This window comes from Labrus bergylta, chromosome 2, assembly GCF_963930695.1.
Source record: "Labrus bergylta chromosome 2, fLabBer1.1, whole genome shotgun sequence".
Classification (NCBI taxonomy): domain Eukaryota; kingdom Metazoa; phylum Chordata; class Actinopteri; order Labriformes; family Labridae; genus Labrus; species Labrus bergylta.
In genome coordinates, this window is record NC_089196.1 from 15,633,942 (window position 1) to 15,651,051 (window position 17,110).

At 41.4% G+C, this 17,110-nt stretch overlaps 2 protein-coding genes across 2 annotated transcripts; one reads left to right on the forward strand and one right to left on the reverse strand.

The window, feature by feature from the left end:
• The first annotated feature begins 129 nt into the window (after positions 1-129).
• srrd (SRR1 domain containing) lies at positions 130-2,163 on the forward strand. Its single transcript, XM_020649923.3, has 6 exons — positions 130-428; positions 515-555; positions 641-849; positions 922-1,020; positions 1,494-1,645; positions 1,729-2,163. The coding sequence occupies exons 1-6, from the start codon at positions 268-270 to the stop codon at positions 1,967-1,969; spliced, it is 903 nt and encodes a 300-aa protein (XP_020505579.2). The 5' UTR covers positions 130-267; the 3' UTR covers positions 1,970-2,163.
• An 868-nt stretch (positions 2,164-3,031) lies between these two features.
• si:ch211-166a6.5 (clustered mitochondria protein homolog) lies at positions 3,032-15,132 on the reverse strand. Its single transcript, XM_020649930.3, has 28 exons — positions 14,827-15,132; positions 12,307-12,416; positions 11,971-12,142; positions 10,715-10,846; positions 10,478-10,632; positions 10,238-10,392; positions 9,912-10,034; positions 9,655-9,787; positions 9,467-9,559; positions 9,203-9,369; positions 8,769-8,948; positions 8,247-8,684; positions 8,081-8,154; positions 7,870-7,974; positions 7,664-7,764; positions 7,394-7,546; positions 7,231-7,293; positions 6,902-7,134; positions 6,388-6,472; positions 6,047-6,200; positions 5,823-5,962; positions 5,407-5,487; positions 5,114-5,239; positions 4,917-5,026; positions 4,733-4,826; positions 4,455-4,580; positions 4,300-4,373; positions 3,032-3,901 (listed from the first exon to the last, which is right to left on the reverse strand). The coding sequence occupies exons 1-28, from the start codon at positions 14,873-14,875 to the stop codon at positions 3,265-3,267; spliced, it is 4,263 nt and encodes a 1,420-aa protein (XP_020505586.2). The 5' UTR covers positions 14,876-15,132; the 3' UTR covers positions 3,032-3,264.
• Positions 15,133-17,110: the final 1,978 nt, after the last annotated feature.

The following is a 17,110-nucleotide window of genomic DNA, read 5'->3' on the forward strand; positions in this document are numbered from 1 at the left end:
ATGTGTATCTTTTTGAATTATTGTTTTCACATTTCCACTAGTGAGTCTTAAATTTATCGAAGAAAAAATAATTAAATAATTAAAAAATATATATTTGTTTTAGTAATATTCGGCATAACACCGGAAGAAAACATAGGTGTTACAGTCAGAATTGTCCGGGTCGCTTCTTTCTGCTGAACTAAAGCGGCACCTGGGAATGAACTTCGTTATCAAATCGTGAAATGTATTTTAAAAGTCTACATTTAGTGTACATCCAGTTATAGTAGCATGTCGGACACAGGTGATGAGTGGCAGGTTGCCCGGCGACGAAAAGGCGCCGCGCGGAAATCAAAGTTACTTCACGTGTCATCAGATTCAACCTATGAGTCAACACGCTGTCAGGAGCAGCTGGACATCGGGAAAACTATTAAACGTATACGAGATACAATGTAAGACGTATATTTTGCAGGATTGCACGGCATATTATTTATTTTCCATCACTTTTGTAATAACTAAAGTTATCACAACCTTACAGGTCCGAGCTAAGATGTGAGAGATTTTGTCAGGAGTGGAAAGGTGAGATAAACATCAAGTATTTACTTTGCCTGTGAAATAATTCAGGTATCAAACTGAGCGATTCTCTCGTCTTCTTGATTTCCAGAGCAGCTGCGAGTGGCAGGATCAGTATTTCTCTCAAAACCTCCTGAGAACAAGGATACAGAGAAACCTAGCGACCAGCTGCAGACAAACACAGATGTTGAACCATGTCAACAGCTGGAGTGTGTGTGTTATGGCCTTGGCCCCTTTTCCTCCTGTGTGTCAGCGCGCTACCAGCTGGCCATGTTGCTGCTGCTGCTGGATTCAGTACAGGTAAAGGAAATGTTTGAATACATTTCCTACATGGGACCCTGTTCTAATAACAATGTTGTGTCCTCTCAATAGATTCCACTGAAAAACTGTTCTGTCTATGACCCTGTATTCTCCTCTGGAGAGAGGGATGTTTTAAGAGAGCTGGGACTGACTGTGCTCACAGAAAACGAGGTGAGTTAGTTGTCAACTACTAAAGGTGTTTTTATAAAGTAAACTGTTATTATGAAAGTTATTTTAAAGAGGAGTACGTTTTTTTAGACCAGTCGACTTGTCCTACAGATATAAATATTGTTGTTCATTATCAGAGCTGTAAGTGTGGACTGGTTTATAAGTCTTCCAGTATTGTTGGTTGGTCTTACGGCTTGTGGGAATCTAAGAGTTTTCTCCTAAAGGGAAAACATTCCCATCATATTTGACAGAATCTCAGATCAATAACTTGGAAAATACTAAAAAAAAAAAAAAAAAAAGGCACTAAGAGAAATATTTACAAACATTTGGAACATTACTGCTTGTTTTAAATCAACAAATGCAAATAACAGATGCTTGTTAAATAATTATGAAGCCTTAACAAAACCTAACTTTTTTGACTTCACTTCAGAGTCAAAGAAAATAAGTTCACCTTCCTGTCTCTGTGTAATGTGCAGGAGGGGAAGCATTTTGCCACCAGGCCCACATTCTTTTACCTGATGCATTGTGGAAAAGCCCTTTACAACAATCTTTTGTGGAAGAACTGGAGCCCACAACGTCTTCCTCAGTTAATAATAATTGGAAATGGCTTCAGTGGCATGAAGGACAGGTGCGTATAAGACATGAAGAGGAGTGACAATGTTCTGAGAAGTTGGAGGTAAGGTGACACATTTTTGTCTGTCATCTTAACAGGACAATCGAGAGAGAGTTCAAGTGTGACTACAGCTACATTTCTCAGACTGTGCCTGTGTGTGAGGAGACACAGCTGCCTTGTCCAGCCCGTCTGATTGACATTTTTAATGACACAGCCGTCATCACCTTTCCAAACAGTGGGCTTAACAGACTCCCACAATCCACCTGGGTGGAGCCGCCTGAACCACAGTACCAACACTGCACTGATTTGGAGATTATTAGGAGGGAAACTCCAAGCTGAGCCAGGAGTTACACAAGACATGGACAGAACTGTGTATTTTTTTTATTGTTGCCATGGATACAAGCAGATCTGAAATAGATAAACTCTGCTTCAAATTGAGGAATACATCTTGTAATGCTCAACTGTTGTAATAGTTTGTCTCAAGGGAAAGGAAAAAGTGGAAAAGTGACCATTAAACATTAACCCCCCCCACCCCCTCTTGTTTCTACTGACCACAAAAGACTTCTTAATTTCTCACTTTCTGCTGTGATTCGAAGGTGTAATAGATGACATGGGATCACTGTGGAGCAGTTTCAGGTTAATCCAAGTATGTATTTCTTCACAAAGCCAAACCCTTTCAGGAATGCAAGGTGTGAAAGTAAGACACTGCTGTTCATCCTCTTAAGTAAGCATGAGAATAGCTTATGTTGTTTTATGCAGGGCGGATCAAGGCATAGGTGAAGTTGTAGGCAGTCGTCTACAGGGCCATGTTTTAGAGGGAGCCTAATGCAAAATATAAGCATGTTCCCTGCTTTTTCTGCTCCCTCTCTCTCTCACTTGCTCAACCACTCATTGACTGCACACAGCGGACAGGGTACAGCAGCAGCATTCAGGGAGAAAGTATTAAGAAAAAAAGGGTAAGAAGTTAGTCTCAAGTAAATTCTTATTAATGGTTTAATTAACATATTGGACATTTCTCTTCATCTTCCCACCCACCAATACAGGTTCCTACGAGTCCAAAGCTCCAATTAATCTAATCAATGGGAGTCTCTCCTGCCTCTGAGGTCAGGGACCTGAACCTCCTTTATGTTTTTTTGTGAAAGGTTTTTGCAGTTCATGAATTATTTTAGCATTCTGTGAACATTTTATTAAATATTTTTTTTTAAATTGCATTAAGTAAAATTTTTGCAGTTGACCTTCAGGGTCACCGTAGCAGAGGCTTAAAAAAAACATGCATTTCATTAATAATGATTTGCTCTAAATTTTTTCATTTTGGAATAGTGATTTGGTTATGAATAGGAATTTTCCATCATCTTTTTTTACGAGCATATATGCTGTGTATGTGCCAAAAAAAACAATCACTTGCAAACCATAGTAAATTGTTTATTGTAGAAAAAAAAAACTCAACAGTACAGCCCTCTCCCAGAATCAGCAATAACATTTCCAACACAAATGAATACTCATCATAAGACTCTGTCAAATTTAGCTTTTCTTCATGACCATATCACCAAATTACATCTCAGAACCTGGGAGAGTCTAATCCTACAGCAGTGGCTTTTAAAAACTCAACTACAACACTTTTCTCCTGCCTGTTTTCACTCCTCTGCTGCTCCGTTAGCACTGACACCATCTGTGACTCCATTGACTGCTTTGTCTTCGTCTGCTTTTCCATTGGATACAGGAGCTTTAGAAACAATATCAGCCCAGGTTCCTTTGCTCTTGAGGGTTGATGGGCTGATGGGGATGTGAAGAGCTCCGTTTACTTCACCATTTACCTGCTCTGGCTTCATCTCACTACCTGTCGCTTCAGATTTTATCTCCCCATTGACTGTGCTGCAGCTTCCTCCATCAATTTCCTCTCCTGTAGCTTCTGACTTTGACTCCCCGTTCACCTCCATGACATCAGCACCTGAAGAAGCTCCATGACTGTCTCCTCCGTCTACATCTGCCTGCTGGTTTTGTTCAGCTGGCTCCACCTCATGACCATTAGCTGAAACTACGTCAGCACTCTCTGCTGAAGTTTCCTCCTCTTGGCTCTCGCTGGCATTCTCCCCACACGGGCTTCCTTTCTCAGCTTCCTCCCCGCTTCCTGTTTCTTGGTCTGAGCTTTTCTCTGCCCAGTTCATCGTCTCCAAGGTGAATAACTGCTTAGATCCCAGGTTCAACCCCAGCTCTTTGGCTACTGCTGCCTTTAACTCCTGATGTTTCTTCCTGTACTCTGTGAGCCTGTCACTATAACAATGAGATTTACTGGTTAGATAGAACATTACTTTTAATTGTCTTCAACATAGAATTTCCTGTTCCCTTTTTAAGTTATCAGCTTTAAAAAAAAAAGAACCGATTTTGTGTTACAGCAATACAAAGTTAGATGTATTCCAAATTAAAAAAAGCTTAATTACTATATTTTTGTTTTCGCTAATAGCCTTCTAATAGTTTGTCATTCATGCAAAACAAAAAAAGGTTTAAAATGCAAATAGTGTCAAAAACAAAAAAGGTCCAGGTCTCTTGTTTTGTATGTAATGTTCAAATTAAGAGCTAGATCTATAAATGTTGGATGATTTTACTCATCACAGTCTTAAAAATACTGATTTATGAACAAGTTTGAAGCACGTAATCATCAATATATTTACCTTTGTGTGAGCTTCCTGATCCCCATCACCAGAACCATCTGTTCCAGCATCGTGTCAGATGAGGGAGTCACACACTTGAAACAGAGAGCAGCGGCATTAATAAACAAAGTTCTCTTCTTTGTGCAAGTTTAATGCTATCAGAGACTTCATGATACCTCCACTGTTTGCTCTGTGCATTGGGCTCCCGCTTGTCTGAGAGAGCGCTCCACCTTCACTGCCTGCTTGGTTATGGTGCACAGAAACTCTTTGCTGCCGCTCGTCTGAGAGTGATCCTCTCCAAGCTGAGAGAAAAAATAACCGTGAGATGAGATGCAAAGACAACCAGGGAGTTGAGCTGAACCCCAGGGAGAATAGTTGCTACTTTTCCAAATGAATATAATAAATACATAAGCCAATCCACATATCTCCCTCTCTATCACACATATACACTGACCAATGAGGTGAAAGCAGTGAGGGCCTCTTTCTCATGCACCATGGCACTTCTGTAGTCTCCCTTACTGCACATCCTCTGGGCCAGGAGGTGCTGACTGCACAGACAGAAAGCAGGGAGAGAAATGGTGAAGATGTTGGAATAGATAGAAGAAAAAGATTTTTTCATGCTCTAAATGGCACCTTACCTGAGCGCAGTGTGCTGGTTTGTCGGGCCAAAGAAGGAAGTGTTGAGTCTGAGGGCGTTCCTTAGGTACCTTTCACACTGATCTCCGGTCAGCACCAAACCAAGACAGCACTGCAGGAAAGCATGAGAATATACGCATTGTCAAAATAAAAGTAATTACGTTCTTTGTTATTACATTTTGTGCGTGTTGTAACCTACATCCAGTGTTGCGATGTATGGATGGTCCTCTCCGTGGACTGTGAGCGTCAGCAGGCGGGCTCTGAGGAGACACTTCTGGGCCAGGGTGGTCTCCCCTCCAGCAAACATATACACACCCAAGAGTGCCTACATGTGAAAAAAAAATGTATATAAAAGTTACATTTTACACACATGACCCAATTAACCACAGTGCATACATTCACATATATATTCATAATCAACAGGAGTTTTTGGACTGCCAGACTACACTCATACAATTGGTCGAAAAAAATCTGAAATGCTGTTGTACTCACATATTGCAGGATGGTGTTCGGATGGTCAAAACCAAGCACTCTCTCACTGATGACCACCGCTGTCAGCTGAACACTGCGAGCCTTAACATCATATGAAGTCACAGTAAGAATAGGGGCCACAACAATGTGTATTAAGCCTTCTATCATTTAAAATCTTTATTAAAAAAAAATACCTTAGTCTATGTTAATGTTTTTCATTCAAAAATCATTCCTGAGTTCCGGGGAACTACAATTTAACTAAAGCATCAAATAGTCTCTTCGTAACACTTTGTTTAAACGTCAGACTCTCTCATTTTTCTTGTATTTCTTATTTGCCTCATAATGCTTTTTCGAACAGTATAAGAGTGAATGTTTTTGGGGAACTTTCCTCCTTGTTAAATGTAGCTGTAAAAAAAGTTGTGGAGCAGACGGCCTACCTCTGCTGGCTTCCCACGCAGATAGGCCACTTTTGCCAGCATGCTGTGGCAGAAACAGGCCTCAGGGTGTAGGTTATCACACACTCTTCCAAACAGGTATGCTGCGTTTTGCAGGTGCTCATGCGCCTGATCCAGCAGACCTACAGTGAGGAAACATGTAATAGTTAGATTTTCTGCTCATACCTCTTATGAGACATTCTTAACAATAGATTTTTTTCATCCACCTTTCTCCAGGAAGGTCAGTGCTGCACGATATGCTGTTGAAGCATCAGCAGTTGGCATGTGAACGTGTTTGATGACAGGGAAGATGTTGAGGACATCATCTGGACCAATGGGAGCTTTATTTTGGTTGTCGAAGACGTAGTCTCTCAGTCTCAACTGGTGTGGAATCAAAATGAACAAACTTGTTCACTTGTTGTTTTGCAGTATATTTGATAGGTTTGTATTCACAGCAACATTTGAAATTATAACTGAGTGCATATCAAAATATTACAAGTACATCGTTTTTTCAGTTATTATTTAAAAGACTAATAACAGGATGATTACATATTTCAGATGTGATTACCTGTAATCCAGTTTTCAAACAGACTTCTCTGAGCAAAGAGATCTTCTGAAGGCCGTAGTGCTCCACCAGGTGGTTTGGACCAGAGCTGTAACAGGGCAAAAAAATGACAGTAGGTGCTAGAACTGTGACCCACTAAAAACTTCTAGAAAAATCATTGACATAGCTCCTAATGTTTCAAGAAGGTTAAGTGCAGTAACCTGGAGGTCAGAGTCCCCTCCCTTTACATAGAAAATCTGCCTCCAGTTCAAACCTGCTGTAGCTTTTAAATTGGATCAAGCATAGGCTTATCCTAATATCCAGGTTTAATTAAAATGGTCAAAAAGATTGTCATTGATGGGACAAAGTCATTTTGTTTTCATGTTTGTTATACAAGTTTTTTATCATTGTTCTCCGAGGGAATAAGTAACACTGGCCTTGCATGATGGTAAATCCTAAAAATAAATATTCCCTCCAATAAACCGAGTGAACAAACTGACATACATGAGGCAAGAACAAACACAGTCTGTGTCCTCACCCGAGGCTGTCACATAAGCTGTACGTTTCATCAGTGTCCTGGCAGACCAGGTTCCACAGCTCAGCTCCAGTGAGTGTGCTCCAGGGCATACTTTCAGAGGCCCCGGCCCCTCGGCCACGCCGCCTCGACTTCTTTTTGGTCTCTTCCCCCACAGCAGTGGGAGTGAAGTGGGGAACCAATAGGCAGCAGAGGAAGTGACTGACAGCTGCAGAGACACTTGGCACATCCACACCCTGCAGAGACATAGCCAGAGGCTGATAGCTCATTCTTTATAAAATGCAAAGAACCACACCTGCATTTTTTTTTAAAAAATTTTTACTAAAAACTACCTGAAGGAAATTGTTGAACACTCGTCTTGCTGAGCGGATGAAAATTTCACCAATGACCAACCTCTGTTTGAGACAGAATGAGGGACGTTAGAAAGCACATAAAGGAGGGTAACTACTCAACGGGAGTACTTCAAACATCAACTACACTGTAAATTAAACACACCAGTATATGCCTCAGGCGCTCCTTGTGTTCTGACTGGTTGATGGCCTTTACCACATGACCCAGATAGCGCAGATTGATGCCTCTCTGATGGAGGATCTGTTTTAGAGAAGTGCCATCCATTGGTGCCTCGTTGCTTTGTAGGCAGTGCTCAACCTGCAAGCACACACGCACACACACACACACACACACACGTTTACATATGCTGATTTTGTTTCATGTTTGCACTAGATCCTGCGCTTATTAAAGTATGCAAACAAAAGATCCTCTTACAAATGCAGGTATCTGATGTGTGATGATCAAAACTGCAGCTTCTCTCAGCAACCTCTCCTGCAGCTTTGTTGACATGCTTTCAGCAGGAGGGAAGGAAAGCCCTGAACACGAAACACAAAAAACACGTTTGTTTGTTTTTTAACCCGTAGTGTGTTTTGTTTACGTGTCAGTGTGTGTGTGTGTGTTTGTGTAGTTTCCTTTGGTACCTGGAGAGAAGATGTCTGGGTTAAGGCGCATCTCAAAGATGATGTTGCTAACAGAGCCCACTTCTTTACAAGCAGCTCGTACTGCATCAGTGGATCGAGAGTCACCTGCAAGTATGAAAATATTAATCAGGTATGAAATGAGCATACGTTGTGTAAGCTCTCACTATATTTTCCAATTGCCTTCATCTAGATCTTTTAAAACACTTCTTACCAGCTGTTGCACATTCTTCAAACCCTCCATTCTCCTCCAAGATCTCTCTCACCCGCTGTGTGAACTGGCAATATCTAAAAGGAGAACAGAAACAGAATTCAAACTTAAAAAAAAAAGGTAAAAAAACCCCAGAGTTTTAAGCTGTTTAATTTCATGTGAAACTCACTTGTGCTGGATAAAAAGCTGCACCAGTTCTGGCCTCAGTCTGCAGAGTGAGTGAGGAAAGCTCTTTGGAAGCCCCAAGTCTGACTGATAACTCTCAGGAAAACCCTCTTTTACACAACTCCTCTTCTCCTCCTTCTCTTCACAGCTTTCTTTACTCCCCTCTTCCCCTGTTGCTGTCTGACTGTCTGTCTCCGCCTCAGGACAGAAGTTGACATCAGGTGGAAAGGTCCTGAACACATCCAGTATGTAGAACCTCCCATCAGCCCCCAGCAGTCCTTGGGCATCCACTGAGGTGAACAGCGGTACCAGGTAGTTGTTTGGGGACACAACCGTGTGTTTCTGGATGGAAAGAGATTTTGCAGCTTGAGCCAGGTGCTCTAAAAGTCGTCTGCGCTGGGGGGACTCCTGGGGTCCCGCATTTACCCCGTATAGCAAGCCTCTATAGAGAACAAGAAGAAAGACAATAAACAGTGTGACAATACAGCCACAGTTTACTGGTATACATTGTTTCCATAAGGTGTACCTTGAGGCTGGAGTAGTTTCCTTCTCTGGCTCAGCACTCTGCAAACCAGGAGCCAGACCCTGAGCAGTAAGACGCACGCCTCTGTAGTCTACAACCGCTGTAGGCAGAGTGTGTAGACCCTCCAGACCCTCTATGTTAGTGTAGGCCTGGACTCCTCTTAGCTCCAGTCTCTGAGCAGCCCTGCATGTAATGTAGACTATATCATATCATACCATAATGTATAGTATCAAATCATATTGTATCATATTGCAACATACCTCATAATACCATATCTTATTGTAGCGTATCATATTGTATAACAATGTGTTTTATCGTATCTAACTGTATCAAATAGTATCTTTCATATGGTATGCTATGCCATTCTTGAAGTGAAACAGTAAAACAGAAACTATTTCATAATGTTCTTATCAGTCACACTTGGGGTGTGCTCTCACCTGCGACCCCTCTCTCCACCATACATTGCATTTGCGGTCCCCTGGTTCATGAACAGGCCCCCCCACAGGAAAGCCGGGTCCTCAGGGTTTCCATTCACAGGTTCCACATTACCGTCTACAACAGTCCCAGCCGCCTGTGACGCAGCCCTGATAAATGCACTGTTTACCTGAGGAGACAGGTATAACAGGTACAGAGGAGGACAGGTGAGGACAAGAGAGATGAATTTTTTTTTTTTTTTTTAAATGACACAAACTGTTGGTTACCTGGAGCAGAGCTCTGTCTCTCTGCAGGCGCTCCTCCAGACTTAGCAGTGGAAGATCTCTGGCTGCTTGCAACTCCTCATTCCAGTCCGGACCCTAAAAATAACACGCGTAATTACATATTCACTGCCAACAGCAGGTCAATCGATAAACAATTACAAAATATTGTTTAGTGTTGTGTAATAAATAACCTGTGTAGCCGACTGATCATCCAGTCCCAGTCTGCTGAAGGTGTTTTTGTGAGTGCGGGAGGCGCAGGGAGGCCCGAGCCAGCTCAGAGTGTGGTAGGGAGTAGGCAACACTTCTGCTGGAGGTAACTGGAGCCTAAAAGAAGGAAAACAATCAACTTTATATATATTTATACACACCTCACTGTATCCCACTGCACTACCCCTGCTTCCTTAATATTTTAAGAGATGTCACATCATTCATTGGCTTATAGCGTTACCTGTTTTTGCGTGCGGTAAAAGTTTGTTTGAAGGCGGGGCTTATTTGGCAGAGCAGATCAGTGAAACAGTGACAAAGTGGGGCCGTCTGTGCAGGACGAGGATCAAACACTTCTTCCGTTGACCTGAGATATAACGTGAAAAGAATTCAGAATCACACTGAAACATTTATAAAGATAATTATTTAATCAAAGCAGCCTGATTGAAAAAAAAAAAAAAAAAAAAAAAAAGGAAATAACACAGTTGGGTACATAATAAACAAATATGAAGATTAAGACAACACATAGAAAATACAAAGTATTATGAAAGTATTTTTTTTTTTTTTTACCTGTTGAGAAAAAAACCTTTTGGGCAGGATGTGATGTCACACCGCCGACCTTCTAAGGTTACCACACTGATGTACAGGAAGTCTCCCTGCAGCTTCCTGTGTCCAGGAGGCGGGTTCCAGCAGCTCAGAGACATGTCTCTGATGTAGCTGGGAGCCTGGTGAGACACATTTAAAGACATAGGGAGTCAGTGTTTGAATCACAATGACCCGGTGTGGAAGAAGACTCCTGGTGTGACATACCTCTGGTTGGGAGCTGTGTGGCAGCAGGGCCATCAGAGGTCTCTCTGAGGAACCCGGGAGGAGGTACTCAGGAGGAGCTCCGTCCTGAATGGGTGTTTCTGTTTTTGTGTTGCTCAGAGATCGTTTGAGGCTCTTTCCATTTGGTAAGCTAGAGTCTGATGCAGAATCAAAGGGAGATTTTAGGGTGAGCTTGACCTTTAGCTTTGCATATTTGTGTACTGCACAGTATGTGTGTACCTGGTGATTGTGTGAGTGTCTCCAGCACACTTGGTGAACGTCCTTCTCTCAGTGCATCCTGAGGTCCTGGCGCTCTCAGCAGCTCCAGCACACGAGCCAGATGGAGGTCGGACGAGCGGGAGGTGTATGACTCTGGAAAGACACAGCATGAATATAAACGTTAGACTGACCTCTATGAAACTGTCAAACTGCAAAATTGCAAAGGACAAATATTTTCTAGGATAAATATATTTTCATCTTTGATGTGTACTCTCATAGACCTGCAGTGTACATTTTGTACACAGTCACATTTTTGCTGCAGGATGGTTTGTTTCAGTATTTTAACGAGAGGCAGACTAATTGGTTTGCACGCAGCTGTAAACTTAGCAACCATAAACCTCTTCAGAAAAGGTGAGTCAGCTATTTACATTGAGCTGAGAAAAACGTAAGTGTGTTTCACAGGTGTGTGAAAGGGAAAGCGCTACGAGTGTGATGATATCACACAGACTGGATTAATCTTCACCACAGAAGCTGAGAACTGTCATCATGCCAGCTATTGTTTTCCATGTTAATTATTTCAATATTGTATGACAACAAGCAAACATAAAGATTGCTTCCTATCATAACTTCAAATATTTATTTGAGATCAGGAGAGCTATTTGAACATACAAACATGGTGTCCAGACAACTGTGTAAAATTTGGATCAATGCGTCAGACTCCAGCTACTTCAGTCAAGTTACACTGATTTCATTGTGACCCTTTATTGTAAAACATTCAGATCTCTCGTCATTTTATGAAAATGCTAGCCTGGCTGCAACTCTGCTGCAACACAGACAGTGTACCTTTTCATTGAATGGTCTTGTTTTCTCATGAAGTAAGTATTTTTTTTTTTTCCCACTGTCTTAACAAGAAAGATCTCTTGTTATTCTGACATAAAGGCATACAAATAATTACATACACTGCTGTTCTCTGCTGTCTTATTATGCTGAAATTTCCACATTTACCTATCGTACTATGAATGACAAGAAACTTATATTTAAGTGAAACAATATTTCTTTAACAGCTGGAAAAACATTCAACAGAGTGAAAGCTGCATTACACACCAAACTACTGCTGAAAAGCTTAGAGTGACGAAAATATCTAGGATAGGATAGAATAATATTTTATTGATCCCCAGAGGGGAAATTCGGGTGTTACAGCAGCACAGACAAGAAAGCGTCCTACAAATGCAGACTGGAAATAAATCGGAACTAATGAGAGGAAACTGTGCAGATACCTTCCACAAGGCGCATGACGGCTCCTGGTTTGAGCCCCTTGATGCTCTGTAGTTCTGTGAGGGGGTCCAGGGTCGTGCCAGTAAGTGCCAGGGACAGGTTGGTGCGTGGACACACCTCATCCCTCGAAAGCAGAGTCATCACTGCGTCTTGAACAAGCCAGAATCCATGAACCTACAAAAACACAGCAAGTCAGTAAGTCAGCAAGTTAACTATTCAGGATAAATATAGTGAATCAAAGTTTTTTGTCGTCTCGCTTCCACAGCCAGTTTCTTTGACTTGTAAATTATTTGTATACAGTAGAATGAATAAAGGAAACAATAATCATGTTTTAGTACCTGCAGCTCAAAAGACTCCACTCCTGCTCCTTGGATCTTCACAGAAAACGACGTGTCCTCATCCTGCTTAATACCCAAGGCCTCTTTTCCACCAGTCTGACTCACTGCGTCTGTTTGAAGGAGAAGTCAAACAAAACTAACTCAGGATAATCACAAAGCTCTGCAACAGACAAGGTTATAGTTTCGGTTGTTTCCTGCCCTCAGCTCATTACGTGCTGGGAATACTTCCAGCTCACTACGACTCTGAAAAGACTTGTGCTGCTGTATGAATCACTGAGTGAAGGAATGAATGAATGGATTACAGTATTGACTTGCAACAGTTCAGATTGCTCCGTCCTTTGTACAGTAAAATTACCCTGAGCTGGACTGAAGAGTCAGAGTTTGTGCGTGTGCGTGTGCGTGTGTGTGTGTGTGTGTGTGTGTGCCTGAGGGCAAGAGTGAGAGTGAATTTGTCACAGAAAGAGAGAGCTGGGGTGTGTCTGCTTTCACACACACACTCATACAACCAGAGGGAGAGCAGGACCCAGCGTGTTCCTCAACCTGCAGTGTGACTAAACCTGTTGAATTTGCCTACTGGCCTCCATGTCATCTCAGAGTGAAGGGACAACCACACCCAGCCCTGGCATGGGCAGACAGCAGAACAATCAAACACTTACATGAACAAACCCACAGTGTGTCAGCCGAGCACACCTGCATGCATGGATGCACACACATATTACACTTTTGACACACAGAGCAAAGCAGAGAAATCACCTTGGACTCGCTGTACTCAATTGTACAGTGAATCTTCAGTTCATGCTGTCAATCTGGCACTACTTTGCAACTGGAAAGCACCCAAAAATAGCTTCTCTGTTCATGATTGGCTGGATGTAGGTCCCTCCTCTCCTCTTGGAGCAATCAGCCTCCTTTCTATTGAAGCTGCTCCCTCACTACTACAGAAAACTATGCTGATTTCAGCCATGACAAGTTTATCTTGGCTAGAGGTCTCAAAAGTATTGAAATTCATTACTCAGGTAGAAGTATAGATACTAGGGTTTAGAAAGACTTCTGTAGAAGTTGAAGTATCAACTCAAGCTTTTTACTCAAGTAAAAGTGTAAAAGTACCTGGTTTCAAAACTACTTAAAGTATAAAAGTAAAAGTAATGTAAGGGGGAAAAAATGCCATTAAGGACAAAAGATTAGGCCGCGCCACAGGGGCCTATAGTGCTCTACCCCACATCCCCAAAAAAACATATTTCTACAGGCCATAATGACAATAATGTTATATTAAAATGTGAATGTTCAAAAATTTGGGAAGAAGCTGTTTCAGCCGCATTTATGCCCATTGAAAATGAACGCATTTTAATACAATGCAAATACATTAAAAGAACCATATATGTGTACTACTGAGCATTAACATGTGTTTCATGGAGCGGAAGATATGATGACTGGTTGCCTGCAAGTATTGTAATGGTGCAAAAAGTCAAACTTCAGAGGCATGTTATCAACAGCCTTTATTGGAATGTAAATGTACATCCAAGCTTAGCTGCAGGAATCTGTGAGGGCAACGGATTTAAGATAACAAAGCTGGACAAGAAAATTGGTGTACCCCAGGGAAGGCTTAGGAACAATTATCCTTGTATGGTTGTCTCTGCCACGGGCAGAGTGTGACGTGATTTGTATCATGTGCAGGTGCGATGGATCTCGTACAAACCAATATGGTGTCGGAATGGTATATGTTTATACTTTTCATCCAACCACAATCAAATTCACTCTATCCGGACGGCGTGATTTATCTGGATAGATTTTTTTTGTGTGTTTTTTTTCAACGATGACAAGCCGGAATAAAAACAAGCCGAAATGAAATATGAGTAACGAGGCTATTTTTAAAATGTAAGGAGCAGAAAGTACAGATAATTGTGTGAAAATGTAGTAAGTAGAAGTAAAAAGTCGGCTGAAAAATAATTACTCCTGTAAAGTATAGATACTCAAAATTTCTACTTAAGTAAGGTAACGAAGTACTTGTACACCTCTGACTGCAGAGTAAACACACACTCTGCCTTAATTCAGTCATTCTGTCTGTTTGAGGGGGAGTGGCAAAGGTTAAAAGAGGTTAAGAAGCCTACTTCAGACTGTGGAGACACAATTATAAGTAAAAGAAAAAGGTGGGGGGAGTTAAACTTTAAAATAGATTTTCATTTTGAATGAGAGAGCAAAACGCATAGATTTTAAAGATTGAGTTCAAAGGATCATCATGAAAATGTATGTATTCTCCTGAGATGTTAGGTTTGATCGTCAGGTTCTGTTTGAGTAAAATCTAATACAAAAGTGAAAATAACAGATTCTCGTGTTCAAAGCAGAGAAAAGCACCAGCCATGTTCAGAGCAGCAGAGCGGTGCTAAATGTCCCACTCTCCTCACATTCTCCAGTGAGGGAGGAACCACACGCAACAAAAAAAAAGAAGGCAGAGGGAAGTGAAAAGAGAAGGCACAGAGAGTGGAGCGGAGAAGAACAAAAAAACACATCGCAAGGATTTCTTACCAGCCTTGGCCTGATTTCTTCCTCCTCCCTTCCTCACTTTGTCCTTCATGGCTGTGTGTTGAAGTGTGTTCTTCAGCTGTCCTCTTGTGTTTTTCACTTCTTTGCGCTGGTAGTTGCTTCCCCTTTAAAGTCTAGCTTCAAAGTGCTGAAAGTATGCAGCAGAGGGGGAGAGACGAAATGTACAGCTGGATTGTTTGAGAGCCCAGCAGAGTGAAAGTTAAAATGGTTGTCTGCTCAGGATTGTGACTCTTGTCCCTCTTTGCAGGGAAAACTCAGCTTATCTGCTCTCCGTGAGGAAAGCCACACCCTCTTATTGCTCCACACAGGCTTATAACTCTGCATGTCTCTCACACTTTGTTGGACTGGGTGTGTCTATGAACCACTCACTCTTCCTTCCTTGGAAGAACTCACTCCTCCCTCCTGCAACAAGCCCTGGAGGAGAGTTGTGAATTTAACATTGTGTTGTTGTTTTTTTTTTTGCCATAAAGTATTGTAATTTTCAAATGTTACAATGAATTTATAAAAACTAGGCATGTTCTTATGTTGATAACATTAGTAGTTAACTGTTTAGTAAACACATTCATTCCTTTTATCCAAAGTGTCATGGGAGTTCTCTGTTGCGTCCTCTGTGTTGACTCATGATAATGAAGTCAGTTTGCCAAAAATATGACAATGTTGAGACAGTTCACCTGCCGCAAACGGGTGTGGCTGATCATTCATAGCTGAGAGGCCTACACCTACATGGGCATTTTACAAATACCCTTGTGCATATTGCGGTTCAAATCAGATATCTGGGCTTTAGGGTTAGGCTGGTTAGGCTGATTAGGCTGATTAGGCTGAGCAGGTGTGTTTTTTTTGTTTGTTTGTTTTTGCCTGAATGCCATGCGATGTTAATTTGAATTCTATCTAGCATCTGCGGTCTGTTAGGCCACACTGGTGACTACCTCTGAGCAGAAAGACAGGAAAATCAAGCTGACAATCAAGACGTTCAACAAATCACTTCTGCAACTGTTAGACATGATGGGGGGACAAATATATATTGATTTGTCATATTATTTGTAAAAGCAAAAAAAACATTAGCCTATACTAGGGTATATCCCTTTTGCAATTATTAAATACATTTAAAAGTAACCTAATAAGCAGCAGTTCCTGTCGTCTATTTTCGTTGAAGTATGATTTCCCCCCTTTTTTTTTTTTTTTGCAGCAGTTACAAAATGTCGTGACGTCAGGCGGCGGTGGCCTTCTGATGTTTCATGTTGTGATTCTCGTAAATGTGAAATTTATTCCGGTCAGCTACGTGATGAAACTCATTATTAGCCTACCTTCTGTTACAGAATGATTTGAACATTAATAATGTACGTTTTTATTCAATTAGCCTATTTTTCCATAGGTTTTGGAAACTGTGTTAATGTTATTTATTCAGGCACATTTTATAAGATGGGGAATAATACAATTAGTTTTATATTCATAGAGTTATTCGTTACATTAATTGTACCGCTAATGTTAAATGTGTGAGAGTTGGATCTCCGAGCAGACAGTAAGAGGGCCATAATCCGCTCAGTGCTTGACTATATGTGTGTGTTGCCTGGTTCTGCTGCCCCAGCAGTGTTAGATAAACTTGATGTTTTACAGGCTAAAGCTTTGAGAGTTTTAAGTGGAGCATTCAGGAATATATAGTGAAGAGGTGAAGCCCCTCTGGAGCTTAAAAAATGAAGTTAGCCTTCCATTATTGTGTCAAAGTAAGAGCAAATGAACCAAACTTTCTAACTATTTGCCAACACCTGGAACAAACAGGGAAAATAAAAATGCTTAACTTTGTGAACTCCATGAGGCAAAAAGCAGGTGAAGTTATTGAATAGGAAAGTGGAGTCAATCATCTGTTGGCCTCCCACTCAGTGGCTGTTGCCTGAACCTGTCAGACTTAATATTGTCAAAGGACAAAAAGCTGGAGATCTAAATAAAGCCATGGAGCATCAGAAGAAAGTGGGGAAACACCATGTACATCTACTGATGGTTCCAGAGACCCCGTACAGGGAGAGCTTTCAGGGTGTTTATATGGGAACTTAAAAAGGGAATGGGTGAAGGCTTCCTGATCGGTATACAGGAGAACTGTTTGCTATCCTCTGTGCCCTGAGGTGGATTGACAATAAAATACCTCAGTCTAAAGTAACTACTTGCATAACAATAAAACACCGTAAATCCAAGGCCAGACCAGACACAATGACAGAAGTTATGTTGGCAAAATCTAGAATTCATCATTTGGGATGCAGTGTGGGGTTTATGT